A 22,669-nucleotide genomic window follows, 5' to 3' on the forward strand; every position below is an offset into this window, starting at 1 on the left:
TCGGGGGAGGGGGGGGGATCCCATCCGGGGGCGGGTTGGGGGCGGTGGGCGGCCCGGGCTGGTGCCTCCCCCGGCCCCGGCAGCGCCTCCTCCCGCCCCCCCGCGCCAGGCGGAGCCGGAGCCGGAGCGGAGCCGGTGCCGGGGCGGCTCATTGCGGCGCGGCGGCAGCATGGCCACCACCGTGCCCTGCACCCGCTTCACCGACGAGTACCAGCTCTACGAGGAGATCGGCAAGTAAGTGGCCGTCGGGACCGGGGACCGGGCACCGGAGCGGGGGGGGGGCGGGGGCGCTGCCCGGGGCTCCGGCCGCCGCTCGGTGCAGACGTGACGCATCCCCCCCCCCCACCCCCCCGCCCCCCCGGGACCGGGGACCGGCCCCCCCCCCCACCCCCCGGGACCGGCCCAGCCGCCCCCCCCGTGCTGCCCTCCCCCGGTACTGCCCTGCCCCCCCCTCGCTGTGCTCCTGCCCCCCCCGCCCGGCCGCGGGGACCCCGGGCCTTGCAGCCCCCCCGGGCCCCCCAGTTCCTTTGGGTCCCATCCCCATCGACACCCCCAGCCCCTGCAGCCCCTTGTTCCCCAGGGACCCCCCCATCCTGATGGACCCCCCCCCAATCTTTCCTGACACCCCCTCACATCCTTCTCTGAGCCCTGCTCAGCCCAGACCCCCCCAGTCCCTCCACATCCCCCCATCACCCATCCCTATAGACCCCCCCCCAGTCCTTATAGCCCCCCCTCCCTCCTGTGGCCCCCCATCCTCACAGACCTCCCCCCGTCTCTTCAGATCCCCTGGCCCTTATAGACCCCGCATCCGTCCAGACCCCCCCGCAGCCCTTATAGCCCCCCCAGACCCCCTCAATCCTCACAGACACCCCTCCCAAAATCCTTATAGCCCCCCAGCCCCTATAGACCCCCCTCATCCTCCAGCCCGTCCTTGGGTCCCTATAGGCACCTGCTTCTTATAGACCCACCATCCTCCAGCCCCCCCACCCCATGGATCCCCCAATCTCCCCAGCCTGTCCCCCCATCTCTATAGACCCCCCATCTCTATAGACCCCCCATCTCTATAGACTCCCCCATCCATATGTCCCCTCTGATCCTTATAGACCCTCCTCATCCTCCGTGCCCCCCCAGCCCCCATTAGACCCCTCTGGGCCTTATATAACTCCCCAAATTTGCTCGCCCCCCCAATGCTGGTCCTTATAGACCCCAGCCCTTCTGGACCCCCCCAGTCCCTAAGGACCCTCTGTCCCCCCTCACATCCTTCTGTCCCCCCAGAACCCCCACATCCATGACCCCCCCGGGGAGGGTTTTGGGGGGAGCTGAGGAGGAGCTTGGTTTGGGGGGGGGGGGCTCATTTGCCCCCAAGGACCCCCCCCATAGCGGGGTGACATTTTACAGGGGGGGATGGTTCCTTTGGGGGTACCGGGGCGGGGGACGTGGTGCCATCGGGGGCGATTTCCTCACCTTCCCCAAAATCCAGCCCGTCTCGGTTGCCATGGCAACGTGGTTCCCTCCGCCCCCATCCCTCCGTGTCCCCATCACCGTGTGTGTCCCCTCGTCCACACCGGGATCACCGGGGACATCTGTCCCCGGCTGCTGGGGAAACTGAGGCACAGCTGGGGGGGTCCCTGACAGTCGTCCCTCCCCCAGGAGCTGCCACTCACCGTGTCCCCCTGTCCCTGGGGAGGGGATGGGGGTGCCAGGCCCCGGGGGGGTCCCCCTTGTCCCCCAGTGGTGGCAGCGTCCCCCTCGTCCCAGCCAGCACAGGGCTCTCGGTGTCCCGGGATGTGGGGACCCGGTGCTGGGTCAGGGGACAGACAGCGTGTCCCCAGTTGTCCCATTGCACACGTGTCCCCTGTGGGATACTTGGGGTGGGGGGGCCGGGGTGCTGCCGTGTCCCCAGCCTGGCTCAGGGGAGCCGTGTCCGTGGGTGAGCACAGTGGGGACATCCAGTGGCCCTGGGGACCCTGGCGGGCAGGGGACGCGCAGGGGATGGACAGGGACGTCGGTCCTTGGAGGGGGACAGGAGGTGGTGGCACTTGGAGGGGGTGGCACTGCCCATGGGGCACGGCCACGTTGTCCCGTCCCCACCCCTGTCCCCACCGCCGTCCCTGTCACCGCTGGCTCGCTGTGCCCCCCGTGCCCGCGGCCACTGTCACCATCGCCACCGCGACCACAGCCGCCACCGCCGCCACCATGGCCACCGCCGCCATCCGGGCCACCCGCCGTCCCCATGGCAACGGGCTGCCGGTGCCACATCCTTCCCGCGACCCCCCCGCAATGCCGGGCCCGGCGTCCCCCACCCCACCGAGACCCCCCCGTCCGCGGTGCCCGTCCCCCCCAGCACCCCCACCCATGGGCGGGCGGGGCCGAGCGGCGTTGGGGCCCCCCCGGTGTCGGGGTTCACCCCCCGGTGCTGAGTCACGGCGGGCGCAGCGTGGGGGTGCTGAGTCACGGGTGGGAGCCCGGGGCATGGGGGGCAGCGGGGGGGCGCTGAGCCCGTGTCCCCCCCAGGGGCGCTTTCTCGGTGGTCCGGCGCTGCGTCAAGCTCTGCACCGGCCATGAGTACGCGGCCAAGATCATCAACACCAAAAAGCTCTCGGCCAGAGGTAGGAGCCCCCAGCCCCCACGGGGGGTGACCCCGGGGACAGGGACACCTGTGACACCCGTGGTGGCAGCTGGGTGGGGGTGGGTCTGCCTTGTCCCCCCCAGAGCCCTGTGCGACGGTCCTGATGTTCCCCCCCAGCCCCGAGCGGCCCCGTGGGGCAGAACAGCCCCGCGGTGTCCCCCGGGGACACGAGTGTCAGCAGCTGCGTGTGTGTGTGACTGTGTGTGTGACTGTGTGTGTGTGACAGTGTGTGTGTGACAGTGTGTGTGTGACTGTGTGTGTGTGACTGTGTGTGTGACTGTGTGTGTGACTGTGTGTGTGTGACTGTGTGTGTGTGACTGTGTGTGTGTGCAACAGTGTGTGTGTGACTGTGTGTGTGTGACTGTGTGTGTGTGACAGTGTGTGTGTGACTGTGTGTGTGTGACTGTGTGTGTGACTGTGTGTGTGACTGTGTGTGTGACTGTGTGTGTGTGACTGTGTGTGTGTGACTGTGTGTGTGTGCAACAGTGTGTGTGTGACTGTGTGTGTGTGCAACAGTGTGTGTGACTGTGTGTGTGTGACTGTGTGTGTGTGACAGTGTGTGTGTGACTGTGTGTGTGTGCAACAGTCTGTGTGTGACTGTGTGTGTGTGACTGTGTGTGTGTGACTGTGTGTGTGTGACTGTGTGTGTGTGCAACAGTGTGTGTGTGACTGTGTGTGTGTGACTGTGTGTGTGTGACTGTGTGTGTGTGACTGTGTGTGTGACTGTGTGTGTGTGCAACAGTGTGTGTGTGACTGTGTGTGTGTGACAGTGTGTGTGTGACAGTGTGTGTGTGACTGTGTGTGTGTGACTGTGTGTGTGTGCAACAGTGTGTGTGTGACTGTGTGTGTGTGACTGTGTGTGTGTGACTGTGTGTGTGTGACTGTGTGTGTGACTGTGTGTGTGTGCAACAGTGTGTGTGTGACTGTGTGTGTGTGACTGTGTGTGTGTGCAACAGTGTGTGTGTGACTGTGTGTGTGTGACTGTGTGTGCAACAGTGTGTGTGTGACAGTGTGTATGTGACAGTGTGTGTGTGACTGTGTGTGTGTAACTGTGTGTGTGTGTGCAACAGTGTGTGTGTGTGTAACTGCATGTGTGCGACAGTGTGTGTGTAACAGTGTGTGACTGTGTGACCGTGTGTGTGCAACAGTGTGTGTGTAACTGTGTGTGCGACAGTGTGTGTGTGTAACTGCATGTGTGCAACAGTGTGTGTGAGTGTGTGTGTGTAACTGTATGTGTGTAACTAGTACATGTGTAACAGTGTGTGTAACTGTGTGTGTGTGTAACTGTGTGTGTAACTGTGTGTGTAACAGTGTGTGTGTGTGTAACAGGGTGTGTAACAGTGTATGTAACTGTGTGTGAGTGTATGTGTGTAACCGAGTGTGTGTGTAACTGTGTGTGTAACTAGTACATGTGTAACAGTGTGTGTAACTGTGTGTGTATGTAACTGTGTGTGTAACGGGGTGTGTAACAGTGTATGTAAGTGTGTGTGAGTGTATGTGTGTAACCGAGTGTGTGTGTAACTGTGTGTGTGTAACTAGTACATGTGTAACAGTGTGTGTAACTGTGTGTGTAACTGTGTGTGTAACAGTGTGTGTAACTGTGTGTGTAACAGTGTGTGTGTGTGTAACGGGGTGTGTAACAGTGTATGTAAGTGTGTGTGAGTGTATGTGTGTAACCGAGTGTGTGTGTAACTGTGTGTGTGTAACTAGTACATGTGTAACAGTGTGTGTAACTGTGTGTGTAACTGTGTGTGTAACAGTGTGTGTAACAGTGTGTGTAACAGTGCGTGTGTGTGTGTAACGGGGTGTGTCACAGTGTATGTAACTGTGTGTGAGTGTGTGTGTGTAACATTGCATGTGTGTAACAGTGTGTGTAACAGTGTGTGTGTAACTGTGTGTGCAGGTGTGAGATGTGCATGTGTGTGTGCACAGGGGTGTGTGTGCAGGTGTGAGCTGCATGGGCATGTGTAACTGTGTGTGTGTGTAACAGTGTGTGCGCACAACAGTGTGTGTGTGCACACGTGTGTATCAGTGTGTGAATATGTGTGTGTGCACAGGTGTGAGCAGTGTGTGTGTGCCTGTGCGTGCACAGGCGGTGTGTTTGTGTAACAGTGTGCATGCACACCTGTAAGAGTGTGTGCAGGTGTGAACAGCATGTGCGCACACAGGTGTGTGTGACGGGGTGTGTGACACTGTGTGTGCAGTTGTGCATGTGTGTGCAACAGTGTGTGCGCGCACAGATGTGTAAGAGTGTGTGCAGGTGTGAACAGCCTGTGTGTGTAACCGTGTGCACAGGTGTATGATGTGTACATGACGGTGTGTGCGCACACACGAGCAGTGGGCTGTTCGTGAACGTGTGTGATCGTGGCCGCACACGTGTGTGTGCACACGCACGTGTGTGCAGGGGCTGTGAGTCTGTGCACACCCCATCCGTGTGTCTGTCCGCCTGTCCCCGCCCAGACACCCCCCAAGGCCGCCTGTGGGGCTGGGCACAGCCTGTGCACAGGTACAGCCGCACACGGGTACAGCTGCACACAGGTAGCGCCACACACTCACACAGTGGCAACAACAGGTACAGACGTACAACCACACTCAGGTACAGCTGCACACCCCGATACAGCCACACACGGGGACAGCGGCACACACAGGTACAGCCATGCACGTGGTACAGCTGCACAGCCCAGTACACACGCACACGCAGGTACAGCCACACATGGAGGTACAGCTGCACGCTTGGACAGTGGCAAACACAGGTACAGCCACACACACACACGCACAGGTACAGCTGCACACACAGGTACAGCCGCACACACACGCACGCACAGGTACAGCTGCACACACAGGTACAGCCGCGCACACACACACACACATGCACAGGTACAGCTGCACACACAGGTACAGCCGCACACACACGCATGCACAGGTACAGCTGCACACACAGGTACAGCCGCGCACACACACACACACATGCACAGGTACAGCCGCACACACAGGTACAGCCGCACACACACACACACACGCACGCACAGGTACAGCTGCACACACAGGTACAGCCGCACACACACACACACACACGCACGCACAGGTACAGCTGCACACACAGGTGTGGCCACGCACCCACAGGTACAGCACATGGATGTACAGCCGCACACGTGGGTACAAACATGTACATATGTACAGGTGCACGCAGGTACAGCCGCACACGAGTACAGCCACACACTTGCACGCACGTGCACAAGGACAGGCGCAGGTTCCAGCCCCAACACGTGCACAGCCAACCCCACATCCAGCCACACCCGCACACACGTGCACACCCGCAGGTACAGCCGCACACGCTCACACACGCCCCAACACGCACAACTGCACAGCTCCAGACACACACCCCTGCACACCCGCACCACCCTCAGCACAGCCGGACAGCTGTGGGACCCTCAGCCAGGGATGGGGACACAGAAGGGTGACAGGAACTGGGATGGGGACAGGAATGGGGAGAGGGATGGACACAGGGATGGGGACAGGGACTGGGATGGGGACACAGAAGGGTGGCAGGAACTGGAATGGGGACAGTGACAGGAACAAGGATGAGGACCCAGAAGGGTGACAGGAACTGGGATGGGGACAGTGACAGGAACAGGGATGGGGACACAGAAGGGTGACAGGAACTGGAATGGGGATAGGGATGGACACAGGGATGGGGACAGGGACAGGAACAGGGATGGGGACCTAGGAGGATGACTGACAGGAACTGGGATGGGGACAGACACAGGAACAGGGGTGGGGACACAGAAGGCTGACAGGAACTGGGATGAGGACAGGAATGGGGATGGGGATGGACACAGGGATGGGGACAGGGACAGACACAGGAATAGGGACGGGGCTGGACAGGTGACAGGGACAGGTGACCCGCTTTGGGGTGTGTGGGGCTGGGGTGTGGCGGGGGTGACACGGGGGTGCCCCGGCTGACCCTGTGTCCCCAGACCACCAGAAGCTGGAGCGGGAGGCGCGGATCTGCCGGCTGCTGAAGCACTCCAACATCGGTGAGCGGCACCGCGACGCGGCACCGCGGGGACACCGGGACACGCGGGGGCCACCTGGACACATGGGGGGGTCACAGCCCTGGGGTCCTGCTGGGTGTCACCCTGGGGACGCGCTGGGTGCCACCATGGGCGTGGCCCACCCTTGGGGTCCTACTGGGTGCTCTCTCCCCAGGGACACGCTGGGTGTCACCCTGGGGACATTTGGGTTCCCACCTTGGGGTCCTGCCGGGTGTCCCTCCCCAGGGACACGCTGGGTGTCACCTTGGGGACATTTGGGTTCCCACCTTGGGGTCCTACTGGGTGTTCCTCCCCAGGGACACGCTGGGTGTCACCTTGGGGACATTTGGGTTCCCACTTTGGGGTCCTGCTGGGTGTCCCTCCCCAGGGACACTCTGGGTCCTGCCCCCCAGGTGCAGGTGTGGGGGCTGCGGGTGACAGACACGCGTGTGTCACTTGTGGTGGCTGCACAGGGGCTGTGGGCTCCTGGGGCCGAGGCTGAGCCTGTCCCCGTCCTGTCCCTGTGCTGTCCCCATCCTGTCCCCATCCTGTCCCTGTCCTGTCCCCGCAGTGCGGCTCCATGACAGCATCTCAGAGGAGGGGTTCCATTACCTCGTCTTCGACCTGTGAGTGTGGCTGGGTTGGGGTCTGGGGGGGGTCAGGGTGTCCCGGGGGGGTGTCCCGTCCCCCCGGGGTGACGCGGTGGCCGCTGCATTGCAGGGTGACCGGGGGCGAGCTGTTCGAGGACATCGTGGCGCGGGAGTACTACAGCGAGGCCGATGCCAGGTGAGCCCCCGCGCCCCCCAAAACCCCCCTGGACACCCCCAACCCCCCCTCTGTGCCCCCCGGGGCTGTAGGGATGGGGCAGCTCCCACAAGGCAGGCAGGGGGGCACCCAGTGGGTGGGGGGGGTGCCCCCCCAAATCACCCCCCGCCAGCTCCATCCTGCTGCCGGGTGCTCAATGGGGTCCCCCCGCCCCCCCACTCTGAGGCCCGGCGCTCCCATCACATGTGCTGGGGGGGCTGGTGGCGAGGGCCCCCCCGCCCCGTGTGCCGCCGTGTCCCCATCCCCGTGGTCTCTGGGCTGTCACAACATTGTTTCTCCCCCTCTCTCGTTCCCCCCCATCTCCTGTCCCCGTCCCCCCCATCTCCCGCCCCCCCCTCCGTCTTTCCCCCCCATCCCGTCCCCCCCCCCCGTCTCCCATCACGCGTCGCTCGGGCTCTGTGCGTGTCCGTGTGTCCGGCTGTGTGTCCGTCTGTCCCACCGCTGTCCCCTCTGCTCGCTGCCCGCCCCCCCCACCCCGGCAAACCCCTTCCCTGTGTTTTACCTCCTGCCCCCCCAAACCTGCCCCCCCACCCCGTATCCCCCCACCCTCCTCCTCCCCATCCCATTCCCACCATCCTGCCCCCCCCTTTATCCCCATCCTGCCCCCCCTTATCCCTCCTTGCCCCACATCCTGACTCCCCCTTTCCCACGCCCTCCTCCCCATCCTGCCCCCCCATTATACTCATCCTGCCTCCCCATCCTGCTCCCCCACCCTTTTGTCCCCTTTCTGCCCCCCCTTATCCCTCTCTGCCCCCTCATCCTTCCCCCCCTTATCCCCATCTTGCCCCCCCACCCCTTTATCCCCACCCTTCCCACCCCCTGCCCCCCATCCTGCCCCCCCCCTTTACCCCATCCCCTTGCCCCCCATCCCGCCCCCCCTTTCCCGCCCCCGCCCCCCATTCCCCGCCCCCCGTTTTGTTTTGCAGTCACTGTGTCCATGAGCTATGCGCACGCGTTTCTCCCACCCATCACTTTGCCCCTGTGCAGAGGGAGCCGCAGGTCAGTATAACCGGGGGGGGGCCGGGGGGGGCCACGGCGTCCCCCCCCCGCGCTGCTCCCACCCGCCGGAGCATCCCGCTTCCCGGGACCCCGCTGTGGGGCTTCCTCCTTTTTCTGCCCCCCCCATCCCTTTTTTTGCACCCCCCCCACTTTGCAGGGAGGTGTGTCCCCCCCCCTTCATGCCCCAGCACCCCCAGCCGGGCAGGCCCCCCCCACTTCACCCCCATTTCAGCCTCTCATCCCCCCGCTCCTTCCCTCTTTCTTTCTTGTCTCGTCTCCATCTGCCGTCCCCGCACCCCCCCGTCCCCCCCACCCCGTCAGTCCTGTCTGGGGGACCCCGGCGTCCGGGCGGCAGCAGGGCCGGGGGGAGTCCCCATGGTGGGGTGGGGGGGGGCACAGCAGCATCGTTAGGGTGACCCCCATGGCTCCATGCCCAGGGGTGACCCCCACCAAGGGTGACCCCCCCAGGCAGGGACACGGGGAGGGGGGTGTGCTGAGTTACCCCCCCCAGTATGAGATGTTTTTGAAGGGCCTCCCCGAGGGCACAGGGGGTGGTTTTGGGGGGTGTCCCCAGGCAGGTGTGGGATATTTGGGGGGGGGCAGCGTGCCCCTGACCCCCCCCTCCCCCCCCCCATTTGCAGCCACTGCATCCAGCAGATCCTGGAGGCCGTGCTGCACTGTCACCAAATGGGGGTCGTGCACAGGGACCTCAAGGTGAGTGTGTCCCCCCCGCGTCCCTCTGTCCGTCCCCTGCAATGGGGGTTCCCCCCCCCCGCCCAGGTGTGGGGGTTCCCACAGCTTTGGGGGGTGGCCCTGGTTTGGTGGGTCCCCAAGGCTCTGGGCCTCGTGGGGGGGTCACTGAGCTCCCCCTGCCACTGGGGGGTCCCCAGCTGCCACCTCCCCTTTCTGGGGGTGTGTGTGACCCCCCCACCCCAGTCACAACCCCCTCCTGTGCCAAGTGGGGTGTCCACTGTGATCCCCCTGTGTTGGGGTGCAGGGGGGGGGACACGAGCCAGGGGGATGTGGGGGCTGGGGATGCTGGGGGGGCTGCAGCTGGGGGGGCAGCCATGGCGGCTGCTACGAGCGGCTGCAAAGCCCCTTCTGTCCCCCCCCGTGTCCTCTGCTGTGTCCTCACCCCCTGTCCCCCCGTCCCCTCTGCCCCCCCCAGCCCGAGAACCTGCTCCTGGCCAGCAAGTGCAAGGGCGCCGCGGTGAAGCTGGCGGACTTCGGGCTGGCCATCGAGGTGCAGGGGGACCAGCAGGCCTGGTTCGGTGAGTGACACCGCGGCCCCGGCCCCTGCGGCCCCGGCCCCTGCCCACCGCGTCCTGTCCCTGTTCCACACCCACCACATCCCTGCCTGGTGTCCTCACGGTGTCCCCTCCTGCCACATCTGTGTCCCTGTGCCCATCTCATCCTGCCCTGTGCCCGCCGTGTCCCTGTCCCTGGCCCCATTCCTCTTCCTCATCCCTGTCCCTGTCCCCATCCCCTCCATGTCCCCATCCCTGTCCCCATCCCTGTGCCCACCATGTCCCCATCCCCATCCCTGTCCCCATCCCTGTCCCCGTCCCTGTCCCTGTCCCCATCCCTGTGCCTGCCATGTCCCCGTCCCCATCCCCGTCCCCATCCCCATCCCCGTTCCCATCCCTGTCCCCATCCCTGTCCCTGTCCCCATCCCTGTGCCCGCCATGTCCCTGTCCCCATCCCCATCCTCATCCCCATCCCCATCCCTGTCCCCATCCCTGTCCCCGTCCCTGTCCCTGTCCCCATCCCTGTGCCTGCCATGTCCCCATCCCCATCCCCGTCCCCATCCCCATCCCCGTTCCCATCCCTGTCCCCGTCCCTGTCCCTGTCCCCATCCCTGTGCCCGCCATGTCCCCGTCCCCATCCCCATCCTCATCCTCATCCCCATCCTCATCCCCATCCCCGTCCCCATCCCTGTCCCCATCCCTGTGCCCGTCATGTCCCCATCCTCATCCTCATCCCCATCCCTGTCTCTGTCCCCATCCCTGCGCCCGTCATGTCCCTGTCCCCATCCCCATCCCCATCCCCATCCCCATCCCCATCCCCATCCCCATCCCCATCCCCGTCCCCGTCCCCGTCCCTGTCCCCGTCCCCGTCCCCGTCCCCGTCCCTGTCCCTGTCCCCATCCCTGTGCCCGCCATGTCCCTGTCCCCATCCCCGTCCCCATCCCTGTCCTCATCCCCGTCCTCATCTCTGTCCCCATCCCCATCCCTGTGCCCGCCATGTCCCCATCCCCATCCCCATCCCCATCCCTGTCCCCATCCCTGTCCCCATCCCTGTCCCCATCCCTGTCCCTGTCCCCATCCCTGTGCCCGCCATGTCCCTGTCCCCATCCCCATCCCCATCCCCGTCCCCCTCCCCGCGCGGTCTCACCCGTGTCTGTCCAGGCTTCGCGGGGACGCCCGGGTACCTCTCGCCCGAGGTTCTGCGCAAGGAGGCCTATGGGAAACCCGTGGACATCTGGGCCTGCGGTAAGAGATCCCTCCTGATCCCCCCTGATCCCTACAGGGTCCCTGCCAGATTCCCACTGATCCCTGCTGACCCCTTCCTGATCCCTGCTCAATCCCGTCCCAATCCCTGCCCATCCTGCCTGATCGCTGCTGATCCCTGCCCAATCCCTACCAGATCCCTGCCAGATCCCTGCTTGATCCCTCCCTGATCCCTGCTGATCCCTGTCTGGCTGCATCCCAGTTTCTTCATTCCCACCCTGTCCCCATCCTGGTCCTGTCCCCTTCATCCTGGTCCCACTTTGTCCCCATGACATGGGACATCTCGGACACACTTGGTCCCCCCGCTGTCCCTGGGCTGGGGGAGCCCCAGGGAGGCCGTGGGTCCCCATGTCCCCCCCGGCGCTGACCCCGCTGTCCCTCGCCAGGCGTCATCCTGTACATCCTGCTGGTTGGGTACCCGCCCTTCTGGGACGAGGACCAGCACAAACTCTACCAACAGATCAAGGCTGGTGCCTACGACGTGAGTACCCGGCCCGTTAACTCTGGAACCTACTGAGGGCCACTAGGCAGGACAGCGTTGGGCCACGTCTCTGCTGGCTGGGGACATGTGGGGAGGTGGAGGGACACAGGCACTGTGGGGTTGCCCCCTCCCCAGATGTCACCCCCCTGCGCTGCAGCCAGCTGCCCTGTTAACTCTGAAACCTACTGAGGGCCACTCTGGCTGATCACCACCAGGTGGAGCCTGGGGTTTGGATTGGACTGTGTCTCCAGTAGTTGTTTGAGGACACATGGGGACGTGTCACCCCCCTGTGTGTCCCCCCCCAACACAGTTCCCTTCGCCCGAGTGGGACACAGTGACCCCCGAAGCGAAAAACCTCATCAACCAGATGCTGACCATCAACCCCGCCAAGCGCATCACAGCCCACGAAGCCCTCAAGCACCCGTGGGTCTGCGTAAGTACCATGTCCCCCCCCCGGCCAGTGTCCCCTCGGGGTGTCCCCATGGCCCGGTGGCCACCGCTGACCCCCGTGTCCCCCCCAGCAACGCTCCACCGTGGCCTCCATGATGCACAGGCAGGAGACGGTCGAGTGTCTGAAAAAGTTCAACGCCCGGAGGAAGCTCAAGGTGAGGGGGGGGGATTAAAGCGGGGGGGTGGCCCCCACCCTGCCCGGTGTGTCCCCCCCAGGACAGCACCCCCCACTGAGTACCAGACCCCATGCTGCCCCCCCTCCCCATCCCCATGTACCAGACCCCATCCTGCCCCCCCATCCTGTCCCCCCCATCCCCATGTACCAGACCCCATCCTGCCCCCCCACCCTGCCCCCCCACCCATCCCCATGTACCAGACCCCATCCTGCCCCCCCCATCCTGTCCCCCCCATCCCCATGTACCAGACCCCATCCTGCCCCCCCACCCTGCCCCCCCACCCATCCCCTTGTACCAGACCCCATCCTGCCCCCCCATCCTGCCCCCCCACCCATCCCCATGTACCAGACCCCATCCTGCCCCCCCCATCCTGTCCCCCACATCCCCATGTACCAGACCCCATCCTGCCCCCCCATCCTGCCCCCCCACCCATCCCCATGTACCAGACCCCATCCTGCCCCCCCATCCTGCCCCCCCTCCCCATCTCCATGCACCAGTCCCCATCCTGCTCCAAATCCTGCCCTCCCAACCCCCCCATTCTGCCCCCCCATCCCCATGTACCAGACTCCATCATGCCCCCCCCGTCCCCCCATCTTTCCCCCCCATCCTCCCCCCCCTCACCCCCCCCAGGGCCTGATCCTGCCCCCCCTTGCAGGGCGCCATCCTCACCACCATGTTGGCCACCAGGAACTTCTCAGGTAAGGGGGGGGCCCCGCTGGCCGGGGGGGCCAGGGGGGGCCCACAGCCCCCCCCACCCGCAGCCCCCACCGAGGCCGCTGTCCCCTCCCCCTCTCTCTGTCGCTGTCTTTCTCTCTTTCTCCCCCCCCCCCCAACTTTAAACCCCCCCCCCAATTTTTTTCCCTGTCGGCGAGGACGGGGGCGTTTTAGCCAAGGGGGGGCGCAGGACCCGGCCCCCCCGCCCCACGCACGCAGCAGCAGGTAGTGCCCGGTCCCGTGTGTGTGTGTGTGCCCCCCAACTCCCACGTCTGGCGAGGCGGGGGTGACACACAGCGGCGGGGAGGGGGGGGGACACAACACAGCAGCACCACCCGCAGGCCGGACAGGCGCAGCCCTGAGGCCGCAGCGCCGGGCACCCCGAGAGTGTATTTGGGGGGGGCAGTGGAAAAGCGGGGGTCCTGCAGGCCGGCCCCCCCCGTGCCCCCCGCTAACAGGAGCTCCGCTCCCTCTCTCTGCTCTCTCCCGCTCGGCCCTGCGCGCAGTGGGCCGGCAGACCACCGCGCCTCCGACCATCTCGGCGGCCGCCGCCGGGGCCCCCCTGGGGCTGGTGGAACAAGGTAGACCCCCCCCGGCCCCCCCCCGCCCCCCCTTGGCCCCGCTTGGTTTCTGTGTGTCCCACCCCCCCCAAATCCTTCACCCCGCCCGTCCTCACCATCCTCTTCCTCACCCCGACGGGTTGCGGGGTCCCCTCCTCGGAAATGGCAGCGCACGCATGGCCCCCCCCCGGCATGGCACCCCCCCCCCCCCAACAACGCATGAACCCCCCGCATTGTCCCCCTGCAACTTCTCTCCATGAGATGTCACTGTCCCCACTCTGCTGTCACCCCCCCCAGGCTGCCCCTGGGGGGTCATTTGCACTTGTCCCCCCGCTCCTGTGGGGCTGTTTGGGCGCTTGTCCCTTGGGGGGGGGACACATACACCATGGTGACACCTCCAGGGACCCCCCTGCCTGGGTCAGCAATGACAAACTGGCCGGGGGGGGATAATAATAACTTTAGGGTGCCCCCCCCATCCCCATGGGGCTGCCTGGGTGTTTGTCCCGGGGGGGGACACACACACCATGGTGACACCCCCGGGGACCCTCACCTGGGTCAGCAATGAGGACCTGGCTGAGGGGGGGGATAATAATTTTAGGGCGCCCCACCCATCCCCATGGGGCTGCTTGGGTGTTTGTCCTTGGGGGGGGGACACACACCCCATGGTGACACCCCCGCAATGTAGAGCTGGGGGCAGGGGGGATGTGGAATCATTTTTGGGTGCTCCCCCCCACTGCTCCCACCCCACAGCAATTCCCCCCCACCACACACACAGGGGGGGACACCGGTGCATGGCGGGGGGGGCAAACTGGCCGCATGTCCCCCCGTGTCCCCCCCCGTGTCCCCCCGCATGGCTTCTGCTCGCTGCAGCCGGTGTTCGTGGTGCCGCGAAACACTCGGCGGGTTTTAAACCGTGTCCCCCCCCAGGGGTACAGCTCACCCCCCCCCCCACCGGGGATCAACCCCCGGCCCCCCCCAATTCGGCTCTGGTTTAAACCCCCCCCAGCGCCCGCCTGCTTCCGGAGGAGGGACCGGGACCCTTGGGGACACCCTGCCAGGGACCCCGTGGGGATGTGGGTCTGGCGGGGGGGGGGACATGGGGGTGTCCCCTGTCCCCCCCACACTGGGTGCTGCTCTGTGCCACCCAACTTGTCACCACACAGCCCCCCCTACCCCGTGATGCCGACGGGGGGGTCCTCAATCCCAGAAGAGTGACGAGGATGCTCGAGGTGACACAGCCCCCCCCCGGCCACTTGTCCCCCCCATGTCCCCGACCCCCCACACCAGAGATGACGATAGGAGGGGCAGACGCTCCCCACCCCCCCGTCCTCGTCCCCCTCCAGGCTGACACGGGGGGGGCACAGGGGCCGCCCCCCCCCAGGACTCAACTCATCTTCTTTATGTTTGTTTTTCTTTATGTTTTTCCCTTTTTCCTCCTTTTTCTCCCTGTTTCTCTCTCGCCCCCCCCCCACTCTCTCTCTCGCTTTCCTCTCTGCATTTCTTCAAGGTAAGCCAGCCCTGGCCCCCCCCCGCGGGGGCCACCAGGATGGGGACCCCCCCCAAGCTCATGTGTGTCCCCCTTGGGTTGGGGACAAACCCCTAAGGTGGGGGACACCCCCCCCCAGGATGGGGACACCCCCGGGACAGGGACACCCCCAGGATGGGGACACCCCCAGGATGGGGACACCCCCGGGACGGGGACACCCCCAGGATGGGGACACCCCCAGGATGGGGACACCCCCTTCCCAGGGTGTGCCCCCCAACACTGGGGTGCCGGGTGCTGCTGGCACCCAGAGGGAGACCAGGGTGGGGGGCCGGGGGGGGGTCAGGGTGGGGACACACACACACGTGTCCCTTGTCCCCAAGGGAGGGGACAGTGACTGACGCTCTCTCCCCCCCCCGCAGCAGCTAAGAGCTTATTGAACAAGAAGGCGGATGGTGTGAAGGTGAGGGGCCGGGGGGGAGGGGGGGGGCATTTGGGGGGGTCACACCCCCCCCATGTCACTGAACCCCCCCACTTTGTCCCCCCCAGCCCCAGACCAACAGCACCAAAGGCAGCGCCGGTGTCACCAGCCCCAAGGGGACGCTCCCGCCCACTGCACTGGTAGGTGCCCCCCCCGGGTCCCCCCCGCGTCCGGATCCATCCCACCAGCCCATCCCATCCATCGCCATGCGCCCCCCGCCTCGTCTGTCTGTCTGTCCCACAGTCCCTGGTGTCACTGGGGATCGGGGGGTGTCACAGGGACAGAGATGGAGGGGGGGTGAAGGACACGGGAACGGGGGTGTCCCCCCCCACCGAGGACAAGGTGGGTGCAGGAGACGTGCACGGGGACTCTGGTGATGTGACCAGCGAGGTGGGTGCAGGACACACCATGGGGACATCCCTGCCATGGGGACAATGAGGTGGGTGCAGGATGTGACCTTGGGGACACCCCCACCATGGGGACACCCCCACCATGGGGACAATGAGGTGGGTGCAGGATGTGACCCTGGGGACACCCCCCAACATGGGGACACCCCCAACGTGGGGACAATGAGGTGGGTGCAGGATGTGACCTTGGGGACACCCCCACCATGGGGACAATGAGGTGGGTGCAGGATGTGACCTTGGGGACACCCCCACCATGGGGACACCCCCACCATGGGGACAATGAGGTGGGTGCAGGATGTGACCTTGGGGACCCCCCCCAACATGGGGACAATGAGGTGGGTGCAGGATGTGACCTTGGGGACACCCCCACCATTGAGACAATGAGGTGGGTGCAGGATGTGACCCTGGGGACACCCCCACCATGGGGACAATGAGGTGGGTGCAGGATGTGACCCTGGGGACACCCCCACCATGGGGACAATGAGGTGGGTGCAGGATGTGACCCTGGGGACACCCCCACCATGGGGACAATAAGGTGGGTGCAGGATGTGACCTTGGGGACACCCCCACCATGGGGACACCCCCACCATTGAGACAATGAGGTGGGTGCAGGATGTGATCATGGAGACGTCTCCACCATGGGGACAATGAGGTGCGTGCAGGACACAACCATGGGGACGTCCCCGCCATGGGGACAATGAGGTGCGTGCAGGACACAACCATGGGGACGTCCCCACCATGGGGACAATGAGGTGCGTGCAGGACGTGACCTTGGGGACACCCCCACCATGGGGACACCCCCACCTTGGGGGCAATGAGGTGGGTGAGCGTGAGGTGACACCGACATGAGGTACGTGTGGGGACAGGCAGGGGGCGCTGCCGGGCACGGGGGTGCAGGATGGGGGGACCTGACCAGTACAACCAGTTCAGGATACAGGCTGGGGATGCTGGACCAGTATGACCAGTACAGCCAGTGCGGATCCAGGCACGGGGCCCCATGCCCAGTACGGCCAGTACAACCAGTACAGACCCAGGCACAGGGATGCCCAACCAGTACAGCCAGTGCGGATCCAGGCACGGGGATGCTGGACCAGTATGACCAGTACAGCCAGTACGGGATACAAGGATGCTTGACCAGTACGGCCAGTACAGATCCAAGCACAGGGATGCCCGACCAGCACCAGCCAGTACGGATCCAGGCACAGGGCTGCTGGACCAGTATGACCAGTACAGAACTGGGCACGGTGCTGCCCCCATGACCCGCCCGGCTCCTCCTGGCCGTCCCGGGGTCCCCGCTGCGTCTCCCCCCCCCGCCGTCTCTCTGTTAATTAAACCATTAACCTGGCGCTGCACTAACGACTCTCTGCTTCTCTCCCCCCCTGTGCCCCCCACACCCGGTCTGGGTCTCTCTTCGCCCCCGTCCACGTGTCGCTCGCTCCGTCGTCCCCCCCCAAATCCGTTGTGTGACCCCCCCGGGCTCTCGCTTCCCCCCCCCGCCCCCCCCGCTGTCTCTCTCCCATAGGAGCCTCAAACTACCGTAATTCATAACCCCGCGGACGGCACCAAGGTACCGCTGCTTCTCTCTTCCCCTCTCGCCGCGGTCGTGGTCCCCCCGGGGGTCATTCAGGGCCCCCCTGGGGTCATTCAGGGCCCCCCCTTTCCGCCTCCATCCTCCCCCCCAGCATCAGCCATGGCGCGGGCGGGGGGGCTGACGTGCTGGCGAGGACCAGGAGCACGCACGGGACGTGGTGACAGTGGGGGGGTGTCTGTCCAACCCCCCAAGAATCCTGCTGAGCCCCCCCAGGGCTCATCCCCCTGTCCCCCCCACCCCCCCGGGCCTGATTCTTACCCACTCTGTTTGTGTGTTCCGCCCCCCCCCCGGCGCTGTCCCGCTGGCAGGAATCGTCTGATAGCACCAACACCACCATCGAGGACGAGGACACCAAAGGTGACGGGGCCGCAGCGGGGCTGGCACTGGGATGCACTGGGATGGAGCTGGAATGCACTGGGATGGAGCTGGGATGCATTGGAATGGCACTGGGATGGCACTGGGAGGCTGCTGGGATGGAGCTGGGATGCATTGGAATGGCACTGGGATGAACTGGGAGGCTGCTGGGATGGAGCTGGGATGCACTGGAATGGCACTGGGAGGCTGCTGGGATGGAGCTGGGATGCACTGGAATAGCACTGGGATGCACTGGGATGGAGCTGTGATGCAGTGGTTTGGAGCTGGGATGCACCAAAGGGTGCTGGGATGTACTGGGATAGAGCTGGGATGCACTGGGAGGGCGCTGGGATAGCATGGGATGCACTGGAATGGCACTGGGATGCACTGGGAAGCTGCTGGGATGGAGCTGGGATGCAGTGGTTTGGAGCTGGGATGCATTGGGGTGCACGGGGATGTACCAAGAGGGTGCTGGGATAGAGCTGGGATGGCACTGGGATGCACTGGAATGGCACTGGGATGCACTGGGAGGGCGCTGGGGTGGCACTGGGATGCACTGGGAGGGCGCTGGGATGGCACTGGGATGCACTGGTGTGGAACTGGATGTATTAGGATGCACTGGAATGGCACTGGGCTATACTGGGACATGCAGGGGTAACACTGGGATGCACTGGGACATACTGGGAGGGCACTGGGCCATGGGGACACTGCTACCAGTGTGGCAGAGCTGTGGGGACACTGTGCCTGTCCCCACAGTCCTTCTGTCCCCACGGTCCCTGTGTCCGTCCCCACGTGTCCCTTCTCCATGTCCCCATGTCCCAAATATCCCACCCACTCCTTGGCATCTGTCTGTCCCTCTCCCCGCGCCATTGTCCCCCCGCCCAGGGGCCCCAGCACAGGGACAGGGACAGAGCGGTGACAGGGAGGTGACAGGGCGGTGACACTGTCCCCCCAGCCCGCAAGCAGGAGATCATCAAGATCACGGAGCAGCTGATCGAGGCCGTCAACAACGGCGACTTCGAGGCCTACGCGTGAGTCGGGGGGGCCGGGTGGGGCAGGGTGTGCCTGGGTGGGGCTGGGTGTGGTTGGGTGGGGCTGGGTGGGGTTTGGTGTGGTTGGGTGGGGTTTGGTGTGGTTGGGTGGGGCTGGGTGTGATTGGGTGGGTCAGGGTGTGGCTGGGTGAGATTGGGTGGGACAGGGTGTGGTTGGGTGGGGCTGGGTGTGGATGGGTGTGGTTGGGTGGGCTGGGTGTGGATGGGTGTGGTTGGGTGGGGTTGGGTGGGACTGGGTGTGTTTGGGTGGGTCAGGGTGTGGTTGGGTGGGGCTGGGTGTGGTTGGGTGGGGTTGGGTGTGTTTGGGTGGGGCTGGGTGTGTTTGGGTGGGGCTGGGTGTGTTTGGGTGGGGCTGGGTGTGTTTGGGTGGGGTTTGGTGTGGTTGGGCGGGGCTGGGTGTGGTTGGGCGGGGCTGGGTGTGGTTGGGTGGGTCAGGGTATAGCTGGGTGTGGTTGGGCGGGACAGGGTGTGGTTGGGTGGGGCTGGGTGGGGCTGGGTGTGGTCGGGTGTGGCCGGGAGGGCGTGGCCGCCGCTCACCCGCCCCCTGCAGGAAGATCTGCGACCCGGGACTCACGTCCTTCGAGCCCGAGGCCCTGGGGAACCTGGTGGAGGGGATGGACTTTCACCGCTTCTACTTTGAGAACTGTGAGTGCCGGTCCTGCCCCAGCCCAGCCCATCCTGCCCCCTCCCCCTCTCCTGCCTGTGTGTTTCACTGTGCACTCCGCCATCCTGCCCGTCCCTCTGTCCTCCCTGCTTGTCTGTCCGGTCGTCCACGCATCCCATCCCTTCCTATTTGCCCGCCCTGTCCCCCCACCTGCCCGTTTCCTGCCCACCCATCCCCTGCTGTGCCTCTGCCCGTCCCCAGCTGCTGCTCTCCTGCCTGGCCACGCACCCCTCCCTCCCTGCATCCCCCCGCCCGCCCATCCATTCCTGTCCGTCCCGTGTGCCTGCCTGCCCATCCACATCCCCCGCCTGTATCTGTCTCATCCTGCACGTCACACCTGCCCATCCATCCCTGCATCCCTCACCCCATCCCCATCCTGGTACCCGCTCAGCCCTCCATCCTGACACCATCTCTGCCCGTCCCTGCCCATCCATCCCTGCATCCCTCACCCCATCCCCATCCTGGTACCCACTCACCCCTCCATCCTGACACCATCTCTGCCCGTCCCTGCCCATCCATCCCTGCATCCCTCACCCCATCCCCATCCTGGTACCCGCTCAGCCCTCCATCCTGACACCATCTCTGCCCGTCCCTGCCCATCCACACCTCCCTGCCTGCACATCCTGCCCATCCCTCCCTGCATCCCTCACCCCATCCTCATCCTGGTACCCGCTCAGCCCTCCATCCTGACACCATCTCTGCCCGTCCCTGCCCATCCACACCTCCCTGCCTGCACATCCTGCCCATCCCTCCCTGCATCCCTCACCCCATCCCCATCCTGGTACCCGCTCAGCCCTCCATCCTGACACCATCTCTGCCCGTTCCTGCCTGCACATCCTGCCCATCCATCCCTGCATCCCTTACCCCATCCTCAACCTGGTACCCACTCACCCCTCCATCCTGACACCATCTCTGCCCGTCCCTGCCCATCCATCCCTGCATCCCTCACCCATCCCCATCCTGGTACCCACTCAGCCCTCCATCCTGACACCATCTCTGCCCGTCCCTGCCCATCCACACCTCCCTACCTGCACATCCTGCCCATCCATCCCTGCATCCCTCACCATATCCCGGTACCCACTCACCCCTCCATCCTGACACCGTCCCTGCCCATCCATCCCTGCATCCCTCACCCATCCCCATCCTGGTACCCGCTCAGCCCTCCATCCTGACACCATCTCTGCCCATCCCTGCCTGCACATCCTGCCCATCCATCCCTGCATCCCTCACCATATCCCGGTACCCACTCACCCCTCCATCCTGACACCATCTCTGCCCGTCCATCCCTCCCTGCATCCCTCTCTCTGCCTCTCACCCCGGTACCCGCTTGACCATCCATCCCGCCCCCATCCCTGCGCACTGACCCCCCCCGTCCCCCCGCAGTGCTCTCCAAGAACAACAAGCCGATCCACACGACCATCCTGAACCCCCACGTCCACGTCATCGGGGAGGAGGCCGCCTGCATCGCCTACATCCGCCTCACCCAGTACCTGGACGCCCAGGGCCGCCCGCGCACCAGCCAGTCGGAGGAGACGCGCGTCTGGCACCGCCGCGACGGCAAGTGGCAGAACGTCCACTTCCACGGCTCGGGGGCGCCCGTGGCCCCGCTGCAGTGAAGGTGAGGGGGGTTCGGGGGGGCCGGTGGGCTCGGGGAGCCCCGGTTGTGCTCATTCCCCGCTCCCCGGTGTGGCGGCAGAGCTGTCGTTGCAGCGCGACGGAGACGGCGATGGAGAGGCCGAAGCACGCGCGTCCGCATGCCTGTCCCCCCCCCCCGCCCCCAAAATTGCTCCGTTCCCCCCCCCCCTTCCAGTGCCTGTGTTTGCAGAAAACAACAACAAAAAAAACACACACAAAAAAAAGCCAAAATGATGATAACAACAACAAAAAAAGGCAAAAAATACCAAACCCCAACTAAACACACCCAAAAACCAACCCGGCCGCTCGGCCACAGGCAGGGGGGGCTGGGGGGACACCCCATGGTCTGACACTCCCCCCCCCCACCCGCCCGTCTCTGCCTGGGGGGTGGCGGGGGGGTCGCCGTGCCCCCCCCGCTGTGCTTGTGGCGTTTCGCTGTCGCTGGTGGCTGTTGTGCGTTGGGCTTCGCTGTCCCTGTACATAGAGAGAGCTCTTTATTTTTGAATTCCCGGGGGGGGGCCCGGCCTTGGGGGGGGTGAGTGAGATGGGGGGTAAGCAAGGTGGGGGGGTGTGCGAGATGGGGGGGACAGTCCCATTCCCCCCCTCCAAAAGCCCCCCCACAGGGGGCTGAGGCTGATCCCTGCAGGGCCGGGGTGGGGGGGGTGCATTTGGGATGGTGCCCCCCCCCAGCACCCCCTTGTCCCCCCAGCAGGCAGGTGGGTGCTGGTGCTGCAGGATTTTGGCCGGGTGGGGGCTCGGGGGGGGGACGCAAGTGCCACGGAACTGGGCTTGGGGGGGGGCCCGGGGGGGTCCGGCCAGCGCTGAGGCAGCATCGGAAGCACTTTAGACTAAGAGAACGGGTCTCTTAGGGGGCACAGGCTGCGCTGCCGCCCCCCCCGCCCTGAGCACACGGGGTGTGGGACGGCCCCCCCACCCCAACCCCCCCACTGCGCTCTGGGGGGACCCCGCGTCCCCTCACCCCCCATCTCCCCCCTCCCGGGGGTTTTCCCCCCCCCACCTCAAACCGCGTGTTGCTGGGGGCTGGTTTTTGGCTATGGGGGGGGGTGGGGGGGCCGGGGGATAATTAACTTTTGGTTAATGACGATGATTTTTCCTGCATGCCCTTTGCGCGGGCGCTACCGCTGTATGTCGAGGAGCTGAGCTGTCCCTGTCCCCTGAATGCTGGTGGATCGTTGCCAAAACTTTTTCTCTTCCCCCCCCCCTTTTTCTCTCATTTTTTCCATCCCCCCCCGGCATTATTTCCCCCCCCCATCCCCACTCCAACCCCTTCGTCTTTTCTTTCTGAGCCTTGTAAGTGTAAAAGATGACTCTGAGTTCGTTTTTGTCTCGGGAAAACTACAAATAAATTATGGAAAAAAATTAAATGAGCAAAAATATAATTGCCCCCCCCCCCCCCCAAATGGTGAGATTCCCCCCCCCCCCGCCCAGGAAGGCACGGAAAGAGTCAGAACCAGCTACAACCACCAAAAAACTTTATCCCCCCCCCCGCCACGACGGGCGACACCAATCGCGCTACAACCTCGAGCGAAAGCTTTGGCCCCCCCAGGAGAAAGAGGCAGCGGGGGCTGAGCCCCCCAGCCCGGGGTGATGGGAACATGGGGGG

At 65.0% G+C, this 22,669-nt stretch overlaps 2 protein-coding genes across 5 annotated transcripts in view; both read left to right on the top strand.

Moving 5' to 3' along the window:
- Positions 1-22,669, top strand: part of POLD2 (DNA polymerase delta 2, accessory subunit) — a 60,437-nt gene that overhangs the window by 7,213 nt on the left and 30,555 nt on the right. The gene's annotated exons all lie outside the window — the stretch shown is intronic.
- Positions 123-22,346, top strand: CAMK2B (calcium/calmodulin dependent protein kinase II beta). Of its 4 annotated transcripts, none has more exons than XM_082072589.1 (20): positions 123-234; positions 2,515-2,609; positions 6,607-6,666; positions 7,235-7,289; positions 7,384-7,449; positions 9,129-9,201; positions 9,656-9,758; positions 10,896-10,979; positions 11,384-11,478; positions 11,789-11,911; positions 12,000-12,083; positions 12,760-12,802; positions 13,325-13,399; positions 15,284-15,324; positions 15,411-15,482; positions 17,649-17,697; positions 18,650-18,725; positions 19,297-19,391; positions 20,794-21,028; positions 21,107-22,346. In XM_082072589.1, exons 1-19 carry the CDS (start codon positions 170-172, stop codon positions 21,024-21,026), a joined length of 1,587 nt encoding a protein of 528 aa, XP_081928715.1. In that variant the 5' UTR covers positions 123-169; the 3' UTR covers positions 21,027-21,028; positions 21,107-22,346. The 4 variants fall into 4 exon arrangements, with proteins under 4 accessions (XP_081928715.1, XP_081928716.1, XP_081928717.1 ...); XM_082072590.1 differs by having other exon boundaries at positions 15,287-15,324; XM_082072591.1 differs by lacking the exon at positions 13,325-13,399.

Source organism: Streptopelia decaocto (genome assembly GCF_964273445.1).
Source record: "Streptopelia decaocto genome assembly, chromosome: 25".
NCBI lineage: Eukaryota > Metazoa > Chordata > Aves > Columbiformes > Columbidae > Streptopelia > Streptopelia decaocto.